Source organism: Hipposideros armiger, unplaced genomic scaffold (assembly GCF_001890085.2).
Source record: "Hipposideros armiger isolate ML-2016 unplaced genomic scaffold, ASM189008v1 scaffold_343, whole genome shotgun sequence".
Taxonomy (NCBI): Eukaryota; Metazoa; Chordata; class Mammalia; order Chiroptera; family Hipposideridae; genus Hipposideros; species Hipposideros armiger.
In genome coordinates, this window is record NW_017731693.1 from 1,661,854 (window position 1) to 1,681,936 (window position 20,083).

Genomic DNA, 20,083 nt, shown 5'->3' on the forward strand with positions numbered 1-20,083 from the left:
TACTCATTGGCTGTGTCTCTTGGTTAGGTTTATGAACACTGTGTTCTTCCTGCTGCCAAAATTTCATGGCGTGATGAAGACACTCTGTCTGGAAGTGGTGCTGTGTCGCTCAGAGGAAATAATAGATCTGTATTTACAGTTAAAGAGCAAGGATTTCATTCAAATCATGAAACACAGGTGAGTGGGAAACCAGTCTCATGTTCTCAGATTCAGCAGGCTCATAAAACATTGATTTGTTCAGCTGTCTCCTTCAACTCAGAAAGAACTTATAGGTTTTCATGAACTATGTATTTGTTAAATTTGAACCTGAGAGGAAACTGTGGTAGGGGGAGATGGGGCCTAGCCCTCCTGCCTCCTCTGACCTGGTACCGTGGAAGATTACGTCTGAGAGATTATCTAAGGATCAGATATAGAATGCATGGTTTCGAGTTTTGTACCTATTTTGCCAGGTAAGAGGCTTCATTTTTTTTTTGTTATTAAAATTGTTCATTTATTTTCAAAATTGTAGTCTTTTAGTAAATGTTAAAAGAGAATGCTGTTGATCGCAATATTTTTATTTCTCTGTACTCTTGTCCAGTCTTGTCTTTATACACATTTTTTATATAGTGATAAATTACTGATAAATGTGTGATATGACAGTAAGAAAGAGTGTGTGTCACTGTGTTCTGATACCCTTCATTAAACATTGACTGAGTAGTACCTACTGTGTGTAAACTGCTTTAAGGAGGAAAAGATATATAAAATGAGGAAATAGGTTGTGTGCCTTATCTGGGATCCAGACTACATTTAATCCCCCTATTTTACATGCCAGATGGCCTAACACTTGAAATCATTTTTTTAATCATGAAATTTTTTATATTTAGCTATTTTGTTTGACATTTTCAGATTTTTTTTTAAAAAAAGGAACTTTTAATTTTAGAATAATCTTATATTTACAGAAAAGTTAAAAGATAGTACGTGTAGTTCCCACATACCTTCACCCAATTTCCCCATCTCACGAAGTAATTATGGTACATTTGTCAAAACTAAGAAATTAACATTAGTACATTACTATTATAACTAAATTAGACTTTATTTGATTTCACCGGTTTTCCAACTAATGTTCTTTTTCTATTCCAGGATCCAATCCAGGATACCATGTTGAATTTGTTTATTTTTATAATCTAACTCATGATAATTACTTTTAAGAATGTAATTTTTATGTAAATTTAGTATTAATCTATTACAACAAATTATGAAATGCAGACTAGTGCAAATAAGAAAAAGTTAACCTGTAATATCTGAAAGTATAATAATAAAAATTGTTAAATTTGTTTGTTTTTAAAAACCTTATAGAGATGATGAAAGACAGAAAGTGTGTTTGGACATAATTTATAAGATGGTGGCAAAATTGAAACCAGTAGAACTCCTAGAACTTCTGAATCCTGTTGTAGAATTCATTTCTCATCCTTCTCCAGTGTGCAGGGAACAAATGTATAATATTCTTATGTGGATTCATGATAATTACCGGTAAGCTCTACAATGACATTTTATATTACATTTTTTTAAGGGAGAATTTGGGTGCCTTTAGCAATCTGGAACAGATTATAAATAATAAAGATATTTTTAACATGATTAACAGTTAAAACAAGTTTATTTTACTATATTAAAATGTTTCCTTATTTTAACTCATATTACATATGTGTGGGAAATATTCAGAGCATGAAATTATTGGTTGAGTTAAAAGTATAATTTGTTTTCATAGTTATCACTTGAAGATCTGACAAGTTTAAGGAAATGAACTCTGCTGGGATATATTCATACTTTTAAGACACCGTTACACCACTTCCCATGGCGCATGGGCCCATCCTAGGACCTCTTAGCATTCCCGGGGAGCCATCTGAAGCCCTGCTCTCACCACCTACCCCTTCTGCCCCACTCTTGAGCCCCTTCACGCTGTCAGTGAGGGATGGGTGATGATGGGCTCACAGAGACACTAGAGGAGGGTGTCAGAGGATACACACTGTGAGAGTGGGTTCTTCTGTGATTTTGGAAGTTATAGGGCCATGGGGAAAGCCAGACTTTTTTACTTTAATTCTGGATAGTGTTACTGGGTTTGAAAAAAAGTGATACAAGAGAGCATTAATGTTTTGATCTTTTGTTACTTTTCTCAGAGATCCCGAAAGTCAAGCTGATTGTGACTCCCAGGAAATATTTAAGTTGGCAAAAGATGTGTTGATTCAAGGACTGATTGATGAGAACCTTGGGCTTCAGTATGTACTCCTTCTGGAATAATTGGGCCAGGACAAATAAATTTAGGGGTATTTTCCTTTCTAGACTGGCATAGTGTAGTTTTCAGCAGTTTTAGAAATACATTTGCAGCATTAGCGTTTTCTCTGCCTCTTGCATTCATAATGTTTAACAAAAATATATTTTAAATCACATGAGACTTAAAATTCCTGACAAGTTACTGTAATATAAAAGTCTTGAAAAGTGGTATGGCAAAAACTGTCTCCTCTAGTGCAGTGAGTTAAAGCATTTTAAAATGAAAAGAAAATCTGTAGTGACAATTATTGTTTCCTGTTTAACTCAAATAGTTGAACATCACACAATACATATTAATATTGAATGAAATGTTTGAAACCTTAGAAATAGGAGGAAACAATAATGTTAATTATACATGGAAATATGAATGATAATTGTTCTCTAAAATGCCTACCCTAAGCCAGTTATATGAGTGTTTTACCAAGTACTATTTAATTAAGAAGGAACATAAAGTTTTTGTGTGATAATATATAACAGCTTTCCATGCTGAAGAATTTTAAATTCACTGAGCTTTTAAAAATTATATTTGGATTTTACAAGCTTTTATAAATTACAAAGCATACACTGGTTTTTAACTAGTTTAAATTTTGAATATTTTATGGCACTCATTTTTTAGTCAGTTGTTTCAGCATGGCAGTAAAGAATTATACATAATTTCTTAAAATGTTTTCTCAGTTTCAGAATATCTAATATTACATAATCATTGAAAACTTCCCAGGTAATAGAGATAGGAATAAAATCACCCAGTTCCCACCTCCTGTTAAATATGCTAAAGATGTAAGATATTTTCTTTCTTTAATACATATTGTTATTCATAACTCAGATTATACTGCTTATAAAATTTTGAATGTGGTTTCCCTCTATGTTAAGCTTTATATAAATGGAAAACTGTGCCTTCTTCACATAACACTATGTGTAGGCCGTTCTTTGTCACTTGCCAATATTTAAGCAATATGCTTCTTTCTTTGCTTTTCAGATTAATTATTCGAAATTTCTGGAGCCATGAAACTAGGTTACCTTCAAATACTTTGGACCGATTGTTGGCACTAAATTCCTTATATTCTCCTAAGATAGAAATGCATTTTTTAAGTTTAGCAACAGATTTTCTGCTTGAAATGACCAGCATGAGCCCGGATTATCTAAACCCTGTGTTTGAGCATCCTCTGTCAGAATGTGAATTTCAGGTAAAGTACTTGTCTCTATAATAATAAATATTATAAGCTTTCCCTGTCTGTCAGTCAACAGACATTTTCTAACAGTGTTAAAATGGCTTTTTTAAAATTGAGATATAAATAACAATTTGATATTTGTATCTATTGTAAAATGATTGCCACAATAAGTCTAGTGAACATCCATATAGTTACAAATTTTTTTTCTTGCAATGAGAACTTTTAAGATCTACTCTCAATAACTTTTAAGTATACATTATTAACTATAGTCACCATGTTGTACATTATATCCCCATGTCTTATTTATTTTATAATTGGAGGTTCATGCCTTTCGTTCCCCTCGATCCATTTTGCCCATTCCCCACTCCCACCCCTGGCAACCACCAATCTGTTCTCTGTATCTATGACTTCAAATTTTTTGTTTTGTTTGGTTTTGTTTTAGGCTCCACATATAAGTGAAATATGGTGGTATGTGTCTTTCTGTGTCTGACTTACTTCACTTTTCCTTGTTGTAACAAATGGAAAGATTTCTTTTTAATGGCTGAATAATATTCCATTGTATACATATATACCACATTTTCTTTATCAGTGGACAGTTAGATTGCTTCTGTGTCTTGGCTATTGTAAATAATGCTGCATTGAACATGAAGGTACAGATATCTTTTAAACTTAGTGTTTTTGTTCCCATCAGAGAAATACCTACAAGTGGGATTGCTGGATAATACAGTGGTTCTATTTTTAATTTTTTGAGGATCCTTTATAGGGTTTTCCATAGTGGGGCTGCACCAATTTACATTCCCACCAACAGTGTAGAAGGGTTCCCTTTTCTCCACAACCTCACCAACACTTGTTATTTCTTGTCTTCCTGATAATAGCCATTCTGACAATTGCGAGGTAATATCTAATTGTGGTTTTGATTTGCATTTCTCTGATGATGAATGATGTTGGCTTTTTTATTTTACTTGGAACACTCACATGTTCCTTTCTGAAACATTCACATTTGCTATACCTTCCTTTGCCCACACTCCCTTCACACGGCTCACACTTCTCAATCTTTCATCCTCCACTTGAATTTTCCTTTCTGCATAATGCCTTCTCCCGCTTCCGTCACTCCTACCCACTCAGTACATGCCCAGTTTGCACCTTCTCCTGGTAGTCTTAACAACTGTGATTTACACATTTACAAACGAGTTCACTTTATCTCCGTCCAAGCTCCTGGGCAGCAGAGGCTGACCCTGCTCTGCCTGCACTTGTATTCCTAGTATCTTTCACAGTGCTGGGCACATGGTGAGTACTTAGGAAAAAGTTGAGTCATTTAAATTGTTGCAGTTGTGTTGTGGTGCTATTATTTAGTATGTCATTAAACCATTTTTTTTAAATTTATTTATTTTAATTAATTTTTTATATATATATATATATCTTTTTAATTAGTTTCAGGTGTACAACACCTGAATAGTTATACTTTTTACCCCTCAAAGTGACAACCGCCATTCCCCAATCTGCTGCCCAACTTCCTCCCTCCCCCCAATACATTAAGCCATTTTTAATGCACAATGTTAAGGAGTAGAAAAATGATTTTTCACCCCTAGGACCAACTAATTTTTCTAGTTGGCAAATAATTGTTTAGTTAAAACTTTTAAATTCGAAAGTTTCTTCAGCTGCCTCCCACAAAGATATATGAAATTAGGGCTGGCCGAGTGGCTCAGTTGGTTAAGAATGCGAGCTCTGAGCAACAGGGTCGCCAGTTCAATTCCCACGTGGACCAGTGAGCTGGGCCCAAGCTGACCTGTCGCTGAGCTGCCAACAGGTGGCAGGATGACTCATCTGGTGACAGCACGTGCTTCTGACAATAAGGTTGCCGGTTCCATTCCCAACTCCTGCATGGGATGGTGGGCTATGCCCACCCTCAACTAAGATTGAACACAGCACCTTGAGCTGAGCTGTCGATGGGTGGCTGGATAGCTCGGTGGTTAGAGCGTGCACTCATAGCAACAAGGTTTCCCAGTTTGACTCCCGCATGAGATAATGGGCTATACCCACCCGCAACAGATTGAACGCGGCACCTTGAGCTGAGGGGCTGCGAGCTGCCGTTGGTCAGCCAGATGGCGACTGCACTTGGAGCTGAGCTAGCTGTGCCCTCCACAACTAAGACTGAAGGACAACAAATTGGCTGTTTCTCTTCCCCAACACTATTCCCCTTTCCCAATTCCCCAATAAAATCTCAAAGAAAAAAAAAAGATATATGAAATTATAGTACATACTTGCTGATAGTACCATTGGATTTTAAATTACAATATTTCCATGTTGCTAAACAAGGACCATTATTTCATTTGAAACTCTTACATGCAGGAATATACTATTGATTCTGACTGGCGTTTGCGAAGTACTGTTCTCACGCCAATGTTTATTGAGACTCAGGCTTCCCAAGGTGGTCTTCAGAGCTCGACCCAGGAAGGTTCACTCTCAGCTCGAGGGACAATGGCGAGGCAGATACGGGCCACCCAACAGAAGTATGATTTCACACCTACACAAAACACAGGTAACAGTCAACCCAAATGCCTACCTGCTGTTCACCAGGCACTATCCACTGTGGAAGCGGACTCTACTGTAAGAACTTTAACTGTTTGTAAGAGAAGTGAAATGCTAATAGGAAAAAGTGATAAGAATTACAAAAATATATATATCAATGGAGAAAAGGATTTAGGTCCCTAGAGTAGTCAAATTCTTAAAGACAGAAAGTAGAAGGATGGTTTCCAGGGTCTGGGGAAGACAGCAATGGGGAATTAATGTTTAATGGGTATGGAGTCAGTTGTGCGAAGATAAAGTTCTGGAGGTGAATAGTGGTGATGGTTGCACAACTGTGTGAATGTACTTGATGCTACAGAACTGTGCACTTAAAAATTGTTAAAATAATCAATTTGATGTTATGTATATTTTACCACAATTTTAAAAACACTAGAAAAGGATTATTTCTGACTTGAAAAGACAGGAAAAGTTTCTGTACATGTATATTCTGTTTTGGTTGTTTCAGAAAAATCTGTTTAGTGCATCAAATTTAAAACCCCATATCTCAGGGCCAGCCGAGTGGCTCAGTTGGTTAAGAGCTCGCTCAAGAGTTTGAGCTCTGAGCAACAGCTGTTCGATTCCCGGCCCGAGCTGAGCAGCCGCTGAGCTGCCAACAGGTGGCAGGATGGCTCAGCTAAAAAAAAAAAAAAAAAAACCCATATCTCAGAAGCAAAGTAGAGCTAAACCAAACTTATTACTATTTATAGTTTATTAAACTTCTCTTTCGGAAATGGTTCAACTGTTTCCTTTCATCATCAGAATACCAAGTTGTAGAGTAAGATATCTAAATCATTTTATAGAAACATCTCAACAGTTTTCCTTTATATAAATTTTTTCATGTTCTATTGGTTCTAGAAGTAGGACTAATTTGAATAATTACAATGGAAATTTTATGACACCGATACTAGAATTCATGGATCTTAGTACTTTATAGTAGATATAAAATATCATTCCTGTAATGATCATAGCTGCTTAAAGGAGCAGGTGATGTGACTTCTACTTCATAAATGAAGACACTAAGGCTTGGACGCCTGAGCTGCCTCAGGTCGCCCACTGATAACCTCATGGAGCCCCCATCTAATACCTTCTGCTGTGACATGACGGTCTCCCTGGAGGAGCTGTCCCCAGTCACTTGTTGCAGGTGAGCATGTGGATGCCTCAGGTGCTGATAGGATAATGAGTCCCCTTCTCTCTCGCAATGTGTTCTGGCAGTTGGTACTGGGACTTGGCAGGGCTGTGCAGTGCTGAGTATGCTGTGACATGCTGTGGTCATGCCTGTTTGCAGATGGAAGAAACTCCTTTAATTGGCTCACTGGGAGCAGTATTGACCCGCTGCTGAATTATATGGTCTCCTCATCATCTGATTCCTTGTCTTCCTCCTTACTGTTTGCCCACAAGAGGAGAGAAAAATCACAGAGAGCACCCTTGAAGTCAGTGGGATCTGATTTTGGGAGAAAAAGGCTGGGCCTACCAGGAGACAATGTGGATAACACAGCAAAAGGTAAAGTAAGGTTGCTGAAACATGTTTAAAATGACCTACCTTCTAAGTCAGTACAGCGGTTAGATAAAGAAAGCACATTTCTAACTGTATTCACATTTCCTTATAACCTAAAATTAAGCCCATTAAAATTTAATTCAGTAAATATTGTCTGAGCACTTACCATGTTGAAATTATAGTTTTATATGTTCCAGAAAAGCTGTTGAGTAAATTGTTCTCAGTCCATTTATTTCGTGACTTTCCAGAATAAAAAGGGTGGGTAAGGCAATAGGTAGGTGATCATATGATGAGGCAGAATTAGTAAACTAAGTCTCATAGAATTTAAATCCTGCTAGAGATTGAAGAGAGAGCCTCTGGAAAGACCTGGTAGAGGAGGTGGCTTTTGAGACTAGCCTTAGAGGTTTGGGATATAGGAAGGGAGAAGATAAACAAGGACAGAGATGGAGAAGTATGGGATATTGGGAAGGGGAATGGACTCAGATCAGCTCAGTGAACATTTATTGAGAGCTGACTCAAGCAGTGCCTCGTAGCAATCCAGTTAAATGGATGCTGAGGACACACTGGGAGGAAAGGTAAAGTGCTGAGAAAACAGACTTGAGGGTGTGAGGGTGTAGCTTTAGGAATGAACCGAGCATAGACAAGCACGAGGTCTCTGAATGACCTTCTCTTGGGGAGGGTTGTATGGAACAGCATGTGGAGTACTGAAGGTGCAAGTCAAAGGCAACCACACCTTGCCTTGAGGTCAAGGCAGGAAGAAGATGGGATGGGAAAGGTGAGGGCAGATGCCACGAGGGCTGAGTGGAAGGTGCTGGCAGACCTCGAAGACCCAGTGCTGAGAGGTCTGGGGTATAGGTCAGTTTGGAAGTTAGCTCCTTATGAAAATTGCAGTTCTGGGAGTGAAAGCCCAGAGGAAGGAAATATGAAAAGAGTAAAGGTCCCAAGACAGAACCCTGGGTAAATGCCAACATATAAATTTAGATAGATAGAAGTAAAATTAGGAGCAAGGGTATATTACTTTTTATTTAATTGTAAGAACTAGAAAAACACACAATATTTTCCTTACTCCCAGCCACTCTCTTTCAAACTTTTATGTTGCAAACCTATGGCCATGCACAATTCTCTGAATTTAATGTAGAGAGGTAAATGTATCTAGACTTCTTTTTGCTCATAACTCTTGAGTTTGACGGAGGACTAATGAATCCTCTCCTTTTTTGTCTTTTCCTCCACACTTGACTACTTCTTACCAGTCTTCTTTATTTACATTCTTTACTGTTTTCCATCAAACTGATGTATGATCCACCAAGAGTGCATGGCTCTGGCCTTCGTGTAACTGATTATGAAAGTCCCGAAGTTAAAGTGAGAGTCCCAAAGTGACTATCACCTTCCCATTGTTTATAAATTTTCTCTCTGACCTTTACACCTGCTCATCTCAAACCCATGGGCATGTGTAGCTTTCTGTAGAATGTTAAAGATTGGTGTGCATTTGGGGTAGTCTAAGGTCAGCTAACTTATGGTGATTGCTAGTGACTGACTCTGGGCTAGTCTGTTTCTTTATTAAATGAGATGAGGCTCAGAAAAAAGTGATATTGCTGAGAATGACAGCAGTTATTGTCCACAGCACAAATTGTTGCACAGTTTTACCCTGTCTACATTTTTGTAGTGAAAAAAAGGTCACAAATGATGTAGGTAGAATTGGGAGACCATGTATAGAAATTAAGAAAGAGGTGAAACCTAATTTTAAAACCACTTTCCTTAAAAGTTCTATATAAGGATTTGAAAAAACTAGGTAAAATAAATGCTAATAGCAACTCAATTGATATATTTGAATCTCCCCATGCGTGTACCCTTGTAGATTTATAATATTTCACATCCTGTCTTCTTTGAAGTATGTGTATTTATTTTATTGCCTAAAGAACATTTGGAGGTTCATAAAATATGGTGACTTAACACTTATTATGATATTATTTATTATCATTGAAAGGGAATACAGTTTTAAAACTTGAGGTTGTAATCTAATTAAAAGACCACTTTTCAACCATCATTTTACTTACTTCTTTATTTCAGTTTCCTTTGGTTATTTGTATCAGAATGCAGTTTAAAGAATCAAATACTTTTCCAAAGCTTGTTAGAAGAAATGACGACAACCCTCCATACCCATTTCCCCTCTCTTGTCCCTTACCTCCATCTATCATACACACACTCACGATGAATTCTTCCTATGCCTTCATCCTCTGACATAATGTGTCTTAGTCTTTGTTTAATTAATATTCAGTTTCCTTTTATTTCTAGTACGTAAATATTATTTGCGGTTGAACCATGAAAAATTCTATCATTGTTTTTCCTTTTTGTACAATAATTTTTCGTGGGCATTAATAAATATTTTGGTTTAGATGCTTACATTTCTACACATTTATCACCAAATTTCCTCTGAGTTCTACAGTTGTGTTTTATTATATGCCAACATATAAATGTTTCATGTTCTTAAAGAAATTTCTCCTGGAGCCTCTGAGCTGCCTCATTCCAGGCTACTTACTCATGGGGTGTCTGCTTAGCTGTCACCTAGAGACCACCTCCACATCCTGAGGGTCTGTTTACTTTTCCTGGGTCTGATTCTTCTTCCTTGATTTAGTTCCTTTTTGGTAGAACACCTCCTCAAATAGCTTCCTAAGAAAGGGGGTCAGGGCCAGACAAGTGGCTCAGTTGGTTAAGAGCGCGAGCTCTGAGCAACAGAGTTGCTGGTTCAATTCCCACATGGGCCAGTGAGCTGTGCCCGAGCTGAGCTGCCACTGAGCTGCCAACAGGTGGCAGGATGGCTTAGCTGGTGAGAGCACGTGCTCTTAGCAACAAGGTTTCTCGTTTGACTCCCACATGGGACAGTGGGCTATGCCCACTCGCAACTAAGATTCAACACAGCACCTTGAGCTGAGTGGCTGTGAGCGGTCAGATGGCGACTGGACTTGGAGCTGAGCTAACTGCGCCCTTCACAACTAAGATAGAAGGACAACAACTTGGCTGTTCCCCTTCCCCAGTTTCCCAACACTGTTCCCCCCAAATCCCCTATAAAATCTTAAAAAAAAAGAAAAAAGAAGAAAGAAAGGGTGTCAGAAGCAGTTAGCTTTAGTTGATAATTTCATGCCATACATTGCTTTTGGTGGCACTCACACCCAATGGGGAATTTATTAGGTTGGTGCAAAAGTAATTGCAGTTTTTGACCGTGAATTTTAAATCATTATACCTAGGTTCAAACATATCTTTATTAATTAGAATAGGATCCATTATAATCAACACATTTTTGCCAACGTGAAATAAGTTTGTTTATTCCTGTGGCATAAAAATTTGTGCTTCGGGATTTGATGAACTATTGGAAAGCATTTTCTGCCTCCTGCTGGTTGTGGAAGTGTTTTCCCTGCAAACAGTTTTTGAGATGCTTGAAGATGTGGTAGTCAGTTGGTGAGAGGTCAGGTGAATATGGTGGATGAGGCAAAACTTTGCAGCCCAATTCGTTCAACCTTTTTTTTTTTTAAGATTTTATTGGGGAATTGGGGGAGGAGAACAGTGTTGGCGAATTGGGGAAAGGGGAACAGACAAGTTGTTGTTCTTCAGTCTTCATTGTGGAGGGCGCCAATCGCCATTTGGCTTCCCGTCAGCAGCTCGTGGCTTCTAAGCTCAAGGTGCTGTGTTACAATCTTAGTTGCAGGTGGGCGTAGCCACCATCCCATGTGGGAGTGGAACCAGCAGCTTTGTTGTTAAGAGCGCATGCCCTATCCACTGAGCCATCCGGGTGGCAGCTCAGCTCAAGGTGCCGAGCTCAGTCTTAGTTGCGGGTGGGCATAGCCCACCATTGAACAGGCAACCTTGTTGTTATACCAGCTGAGCCATCCTGCCACCTGTCGCCAGCTCAGCGGCAGCTCAGCTCAGGTGCAGGGTCATTGGCCCACGTGGGAATCAAACTGGCGCCCTGTTGCTCAGAGCTTGCGATCTTAAGCCAACTCTTAAGCAACTGAGCCATTCGGCTGGCCCTTGTTCAACTTTTGAAGCGTTGGTTGTGCCACGTGTGGTCAGGCATTGTCGTGGAGAAGAATTGGACCGTTTCTGTTGACCAGTGCCAGCTGTAGGTGTTGCCGTTTTCAGTGCATCTCATCGATCTGCTGAGCATACTTCTCAGATTTAATGGTTTCGCCGGGATTCAGAAAGCTGTAGTGGACCAGACCAGCAGCAGACCACCAAACAGTGACCATGACCTTTTATTGGTGTAAGTTTGGCTTTGGGAAGTGCTTTGGAGCTTCTTCTCGGTCCAACCACTGAGCTGGTCATCACCAGTTGTCATATACAATCCACTTTTCGTCACACGTAACAATCCAATCGAGAAATGGTTCCTTGTTGTGTAGAATAAGAGAAGACACTTCAAAACAACGATTTTATTTTATTTTCTGTCCGCTCATGAGGCACCCACTTACCGAGCTTTTTCACCTTTCCAATTTGCTTCATATGCCAAATGACCATAGAATGGTCGATGTTGAGTTTTTTGGCAACTTCTCACGTGGTTTAAAGAGAATCAGCTTCGATGATTGCTCTCAGTTGGTCATTGTCAACTTCCAATGGCCAGCCACTATGCTCCTCATCTTCAAGGCTCTTGTCTCCTTTGCAAAACTTGAACCACCACTGCACTGTACGCTCCTTAGCAGTTCCTGGGCCAAATGCATTGTTGATGTTGCAAGTTGTCTCTGCTGCTTTACAACCCATTTTGAACTCGAATAAGAAAATCGCTTGAATTTGCTTTTTGTCTAACATTATTTCCATAGTCTAAAATACATATAAAATAAACAGCAAGTAATAAGTCATTATAAATGACTTATAAAGCTAGATGTACATAAAATGATATATAACATAACCACATATATTTAAGAATGTATTCCAATATCAAAGGCAAATTTCAAAAAGTAAAAACCGCAGTTACGTTTGCACCAAACTAATAGCTATGGTATTCTGAGTGTGAATTCATCCAAGTTTCTTCCTACTCCACAGGGTTGCAGTTGAGAAACCCAATGTCATTCTCTTTGTTAATCTGTTGTAAGAACAGATCTTTTCTCTACGGACACTCTTAGGATCTTCTCTTTAAACCAATTTTAGGAAACTTCACAGAAGTGTTCTTTGGTTCAGGTCTATTTTAGTCCATTTTTCTAGGGCCCTTTCAAACTGCTAACTCATATTTTCCAGTCCTGGAATATGTTTGCTTGGGTAATTTTTTTTGGTGATTGCCTCATCTCAATTTTCTCTTTCTGGAGTTGCTTGGAGATCAGTTCTTCTGGATTATCCTTCTAATTTTCTATTTGTTTGTTTGTTTTCCTTTTTGCTTTATATCTGAGAAATAACTTCAGCCTTATCTTCCAACCCTTGCTTTTATGTTATGGTATCGTATTTTTACTTTCCATGAGCTTTTTTTGTTCTCTGAACATCCTTTCAGTACTTGATCCAGAGTTGTAATATCTACTCTTATCTTCCTGATAAATGACAATTTTTTAATTATTTTCCCTGCATGGTCTGATTTCAACAATTGCTCTTTTTCTATTGTTTACTTTGGTTTTTGTTTTTTATATTTGAAACTTTCTTCAAAATATCTGGTGATTTTTGGCTTTTTGCATGTGTTCCCAAGTGGGGCACTAAGAAGGCATTAGGAATAGCTACAAATTGGGAGTGTGTACTGACTGTGGTCTTCACCGAGCTGGACCCAGACATCGAAACCCCTGATACGTCTATATCTCTGTCTGCTCTTTAGTGCTGGTTGATTATCCAGCGGCAAAATCTCCAATTTTGCCTGCAGGCTAAAGGCCTGGGTGGCAGCACTCAGGGAGCCAAGTGGGAGGAGGCAGCTCCAGATTCCAGATGTCTTCATGGTCAACTGTCGTTCCTCTGCCTCCAGCTGTGCTAGCGTTTTCCTCTCACATGCCCTGTGTCCACTCCCCAGGCTCTGTAGCGGCAGCCTCAGGGACTGTTCTTTCAAACCATATCTCCTGCTTTAGCCTCACTTTCCTCCCCTTCTCTGAAGGTGCCTGGTGCTGCCAGGCCCTGAGAGCTTCAAGTCTCCGCTGTCACTGTTCTGGCCCCATTGTCTCCATCACAGCATTGGGATTGGATTGAGTTAGTTATAACTTTCTGTTCTCTAACTTCCAAAAGTAGTTAATCTTTTCTGCTGTTCTCTGTTCTTCATAGGCTTGTGTTATTTTTAAAAAAGAAAAAGAAAAAAAGAAAAACTAAATAAAAGGTAAAAAATGAAGATAAGCAAACAATCTCACTTTTTTTTAGGGGATTCTGGGAAAGAGGCAAAGTCAACTGCAATTGTCTAGCTGACCAACTGTAACAAACCTGCTTTATATTCTTCAGGTACAGACAATCGGACAGAAATATTAAGATTACGCAGACGATTTTTAAAGGACCAAGAAAAGCTCAGTTTGATTTATGCCAAAAAAGGTGTTGTTGACCAAAAACGAGAGAAGGTTTGTATCTTTTTCAAGAATTTGGTCAGAAATATCTATTATATACTAAGGAAATAAGCTTCCTGCCAGATGTTGGTTCCAATATTGGTCAACAAACCAAAATCCCAGAGGCAACACTGTATAACAAAGTTATTTATGAACCAAAGTCTCCTCCAACTAATATAGATGTAAAGGGCATTCATGACTCTGATGAGGTTGTGTTATCTTGGAATGAAACATGTGTGGGTCATCCCCTGAATGTGTGGTGTGTCCTGGCTCACAGGCACTCTTAGGACTGCACCTGTGCCCCTTCTTTTAGCCTAGTTCTGCAGTTTGGCTTTGTTCTCTCTGAACAGACTGCCTTTATCCATGTGGTGGAACCATGACCACCAGTTATTCCTGAATTTTACATCTTAACAACTTCAGCTGCTAGGATAGGATTGCCGCGCTTTCTACCTCAAGGCCATAGCCTTGACCCACCTCGGGTCAGGGGCCACTGTGGGACCAATAAGCTATGGTCAGAGGGGTGAGGACACATTATAACAAGCCACTCTCCTGGAGTTCCCTGGATGGGAAGGGACTGTTCAGCCCAGAAGAAGAAGTGGGCAGGGTAGGCAAACAGTCCAGAGCCAACTGCTAAAAGCAGTGATTTGAGGCACAAGCGTGGCATGAATTAATAGAAATATTTTTCAAACTGTAGAAATAGTGTAATAATTTGTTTAAAAATAGCTTTAATCTTAGTTACAAATCAGTAGTTAACAACAAAGTGTTCGAGGAAGGAAGACTAGATTGTGAGTCTAGAACAAAAACCCTATCTTTGTTCAGTTTAAATCCTTAACCATTGAATTAACTTCCAAATCTGAGTACGAAGTAGTTGAACGGTTTCACTGTATCTTCTGTGGAAACAAAATGTACTTTTCATCTTCCTCTTGTCTCTGTAACTACAACTATTCTTTTGAGAACTAGGGTCCAAAATCATTGCCCCAGGATTATCTCACACTCCTTCTCACTGGCCCCACCACATGTGGAGGACCTTCTGTTTTGCCCATTCACAGAAGTAGCTCATAATTAAACCCTAAAAACTAAATAGGCATACCTGAAGGAAATAAAAATATTTAAGCAGCAGAAGGAAGAGATTGTTGGATAGAAATTGCAGGGAGATATTTTGGCCTGATGAGAAAGTCTTTTTAGTCATTAAGAAATGTAGAATGGCTTACTGTGTGAGGCTTTGCATTCCCTCAGACACAGATGTTCTAATCTGAAGTGGCTGACCACTCATTAAGAATGGCATGGAAATAATCGGGCATCTGAAGGCCATGTACTTGTGGTCATTTATTTGTTAGAGCATTGTGCTCAATGTCTGACACTACTCAATGCTAGTGGTATAGAGGTGAGTGTAATAGAAGCACTAATGAGCCCACAGTAGAGTGTGTACAACAGACAAAAAAGAGATGAGTTAAGATTGTAACATGCAATGTCGGAAATTAACCAAGTGATGAGCACGTCTGGAGAGAAATGATAAAAAGAGGTATTGAGGGAAACCTTTTTGAGAGATGATATCTGAGATGGGAACCAAATGATAAGTGAAAAACTGTAGGAAGACATTCTAGGCAAAGAGACAAGCAGGTACCCATGGCCCTGCAAAGGGGAAAGTCAGGGGTTGGGGGCTGATTAAGTAGCAGGTGGAAGGCCCAGACTGGCCTGAGCAGATGAGCAGGGCCTGAAGGACCAGGATGTTGAACGGGCTGTAGCGGTCACACTGGGCCTTATAGCCAAGGTTTATTGTAAGAGTAATTGAAAGGAAATATAGCTCTCAGATTTATGGCTTTAAAAAGTTTTAATCAAGTTCTCTAATTTTACAAATATATAGATTACTTTGTAATAAATAAAGAATCTTTTCAGTGCTTGTCTGCCATAGTGATTGTCCTTCTGAATTTATCATTTACCGTAGACTGGTGAAACACAGTGACTAAACCATTTTGGATAAAAATTGTCATTGATTCACCTTTATGTTAAAGATGGGTACTGACAGTTTCGTAGCTCATGTACTGCTGATTTTCTCAAATAAGAATTTAAATCTTCCTTTTTTGGTTCTAATGATTATAGGAGATGAAGAGTGAGCTAAAAATGAAACATGATGCCCAAGTCGTTTTGTACAGAAGTTACCGTCAAGGAGACCTTCCTGACATTCAGATTAAATACAGCAGTCTGATCAACCCTTTGCAAGCTGTGGCTCAGGTTGGTCCTTGAACACTGCATTTTCTATTGACAACGATAAAAATTGTTTTAACAGTTTTTAACTTTTTTTTTTTTTAAGATTTTTATTGGGGAATTGGGAACAGTGCTGGGGGAATTAGGGGAAGGGGAACAGACTAGTTGCTGTCGTTTTGTTGTTCAATCTAGTTGTGGAGGACGTTGCTTCACTGGTCCAAGTTGGCACCATCATTACGCTTTTCCCGGGTGAGGCAGATCAGTTGCCGGCTTCTGGACGGCCGCTCACTGCAGCTGCTGGCCGCTCACGCTGGCTGCTGGCTAAATACGGTAGCCCATGGCAACCCACTGCCACAGGGACTGCAGCCTACGCCGTCGCCGGCGACTCATGGCAGCCCAGCTCCAGGTTGAGCTGTTGTTCAGCATCTTAGCTGTGGAGGGCAGTGTCACTGGCCCTCATATGTGGGATCCAAACCGGGGCCCTCTGGCATCCCAAGCGAGTTCTTAACCATCGCGCCACTCGGCCGGCCCAGTTTTTAACTGTTTTAACAGGGGTCTACTATGTGCAAGGAAAAACGGTTGAGGCTACACTATATAATAAATGAGGTATTGAATAAATGAGGCTACAAATCTTTTTTTCACATAGTGTGAGACTGTGACTTAGAGTCATCTAGAAGATAGCCCTGTAATTGGGGTCCTTGTCAAGACACTTAATTCTCAGAGCCACAGTGTTTTCATCTATAAAGTCAGAGAGTGAAATCTATTTTTCTTACCAGTAATGTTAGAATGAAAGAATGTATAAAAAACCATTGTAAACTTTAAGGTGCTAAGCCATTGAAATCATTGCTTATATAAAATCCTTTTGGGAACGCATGGAATCAGATTACCTGTCAAGTTTATCAGTGGGGTCAGTCTTCTTCCTTCCCTATTCTTACTAGCAGAAGATTGGAAATATTTTTCTGTCATTAGTATGTAAAAGTATTGAGAGTGAATCAGGTTTTCTAGCTGAATTCTTTGACAAAAACAGGATATGTATCCCCCAAAAGCCTGATTAAGATTCCTTTGACTTTTATTGAAATAATTTTTTAAATTGAATAGCATTATAATACGTAGTATATAGCATTATGCTAGGTACTGAAATACAGTGCCTTATATTTCATTGTACTTAAGTTTTCAGTACTAATATTGATTGTGATAATAGGTTATATCTTCATAGCCCTTTACTATTTCTTAAGGTTTTTACTGAATCTAAATAATCATAGATTTACAGGAATAAAGAATTATAGAAAACTAGTACAGGGCCAGCCGAGTGGCTCAGTTGGTTAGAGTGTGAGCTCTGAGCAACAGGGTTGCCAGTTTGATTCCCATATGGGCCAGTGAGCTGCGTCTGACTTGAGCTGCCGCGAGCTGGTGAGAGCACATGCTCTTAACAACAGGGTTGCCGGTTTGACTCCCGCATGGGATGGTGGATTATGTGCACGCCCTCCCTCCACCTCCCCCTTCCCCAACTAGATTGAAAGCGGCGATTGGACTTAGAGCTGAGCTTGTGCCTTCCACAACTAAGATTGAAGGACAACAACTTGACTTAGAGCTGATGGGTCCTGGAAAAACACAGTGTTCCCCTTCCCCAATTCCCCAACACTGTCCCCCCACCCCGCCCCCAATTACCAATTAAAAAAAAATTTTGACAAAAGAAAAAGAAAACTAGTAGAGTCCTGTGTACCCTTCATCTTAGCTTTCCCCAATAGTGATATCTTATATAATCGTAGTACATTATTAAGACCTATAAGTTGACATTGTTACGACAGTGTTAACTAGACGGTAAGACGTTCATTTTCCTCTGCATTTGTGTGTGTGTGTGTGTGTGTGTGTGTGTGTGTGTGTGTGATTTTCATGCAGTTTTATTCCATGTATAGTTTCATGTAACTACCATCACAGTACACCCTTGGTTATTATGGAGTGTTTTCACTTTTTCTCATTAGATTCTCCCAATAATTTTGTAACATTAATGCAGTTATTAGACATGTTTAGAGATGAAGAGTTGAAAAATAGCAAAGAATGGATAATATGGCTACAGCCATATGTCTCACTGGTTGTGGAGCAAGGATAATGCCCTCTGTGTTTTGATGCCTGGTCCAGTGTTTTTTCTATGTTTCTACTGTTTCTCAGTTTTTCTGATGCCTTGCATACATATACTCACACCACTGCCTCAAAAATGATGTTGACACCTGCTCTCCTAGGCATGATTTACTTCTGTCCACACTGGAGAGATATATGGTATGTAATGATAGTAGTAGGTTAGCAAGCCTGAGACTGTTGAGAGACACATGTCTAAGTCAGTTCATCTGATTTGTACTTGGAAAAAATAAAAATGGTGTATGTTGTTTTGAAAAAAACATGACTACATTTTTTTCTGTTCTTTAAGGAAGAATGTGTTTATTTAAAGTTTTGTTAATTTTTCAAATTCCAAAACTTTATTTGTTCAGCAAATGTTAATATCTGGATTAACTCCTCTGGTATGCCAGGGATTATGCCAGGCACTGGGATACTATTGTTAATAAAACAGACAAGGCCCTCTTTGCTCTCCTGGGACTGCCATTAAGAATTAAAGAGGAGCCTGTAAACTAGCTGTTATGGGATAAGTCCAGCAGAAGCATCTTATTGCTCTGAAGACATTATTTATCTTGATTACTGCAGTTATTGTACAGAATGAGCACTTGGGGCTCCTTGGAAAATGAAGGAATTTGTACATAAGTTGAAAGAATCAGTGGATTGTAGACATGGAGACCTGTCTGCCCCATGTTAAGTGAAAAAAGCAGGTTCCCAAACACTAGCCACCGTATAAAAGAGTATGCAGGTCAGTAAGAGACCAACCATGACAGTGACTATTGTCATGTAGTATTGGGTTGTCAGAAAAGTTACGACGTATTTTTTCTATGTTTTTCGTTGAAAAAATGCATCATGACTTTTCTGACACCCTATATAATTATGGGTGATATTTATTTTTGTTTTTTCTAATCAATATTTTCTACAATTTTATGTAGCAACTAGTATAACTTTTTGTAAGACAAATCCATTACTTAAATTAATAAACAAAGAACAAGTCAAATTGTACTTTTTATTCAGTTATATCTTGTATCAAAGTAATTTTTAAATTTTATTTATTCATGTACTCGTGCCTTCATTTAAAAAATATAGACATTATATTCCAGAAACTGTTGTTTAACCTGAACCATCCTGCCACCTGCTGGCAGCTGAGCAGCAGCAGCTCAGCTCGGGCTGGGAATTGAACCGGCGACCCTGTTGCTCAGAGCTCACACTCTTGAGTGAGCTCTTAACCAACTGAGCCACTCGGCTGGCCCTCCAAAAACTGTTCTTAATACTGGTGTTACAGACACAAATAAAGTATAACATTCCTGTGGTCATGGAGTATGAGGGTTAAAGCCATAAAAGATTAGGTAGTGTTCTGTTAGAGATGAATACCCCAAACATGAAAAACACAAAAATGACTACTGATGATTTTAACAGTTTAAATTGTCGTAATAATGGGACTTTGAAAATTAAAATTGGCATTTTATTGAAGCTTATCAGTTAGTTAAGCTTTATAGTGGTACTGTTATAAGGGTAATACCTAAAAATCTAATCTTTCTCCAAGATTTTATCAGTTATTGCACTGAACACTTGACATTCATTATCTTGGCTAATCTTTACCACAACCCTATGAGAAGTGTTGTTATCCGCATTTTAAAGATGAAGAATCTGAAGGTCCAGGCCCATGGTTACATATGTGATTAAGCCAGCTTTTAAATTCGTATCTCTGGATCCCAGATCCATGTTATCAAGCCTTTTTTAAGACATGTCAA

General features: G+C 38.9%; 1 protein-coding gene across 3 annotated transcripts in view; it reads left to right on the plus strand.

Moving 5' to 3' along the window:
- PRKDC (protein kinase, DNA-activated, catalytic subunit) overlaps positions 1–20,083 on the plus strand; it is a 229,719-nt gene that overhangs the window by 143,693 nt on the left and 65,943 nt on the right. For all 3 annotated transcript variants that reach the window (XM_019661296.1, XM_019661297.1, XM_019661298.1), the window contains exons 54-61: positions 28–177; positions 1,336–1,509; positions 2,154–2,252; positions 3,281–3,488; positions 5,823–6,012; positions 7,324–7,539; positions 13,918–14,030; positions 16,116–16,247. In XM_019661296.1, coding sequence (XP_019516841.1) covers positions 28–177; positions 1,336–1,509; positions 2,154–2,252; positions 3,281–3,488; positions 5,823–6,012; positions 7,324–7,539; positions 13,918–14,030; positions 16,116–16,247 — 1,282 coding nt within the window. The remainder of the gene's footprint in view (positions 1–27; positions 178–1,335; positions 1,510–2,153; positions 2,253–3,280; positions 3,489–5,822; positions 6,013–7,323; positions 7,540–13,917; positions 14,031–16,115; positions 16,248–20,083) is intronic.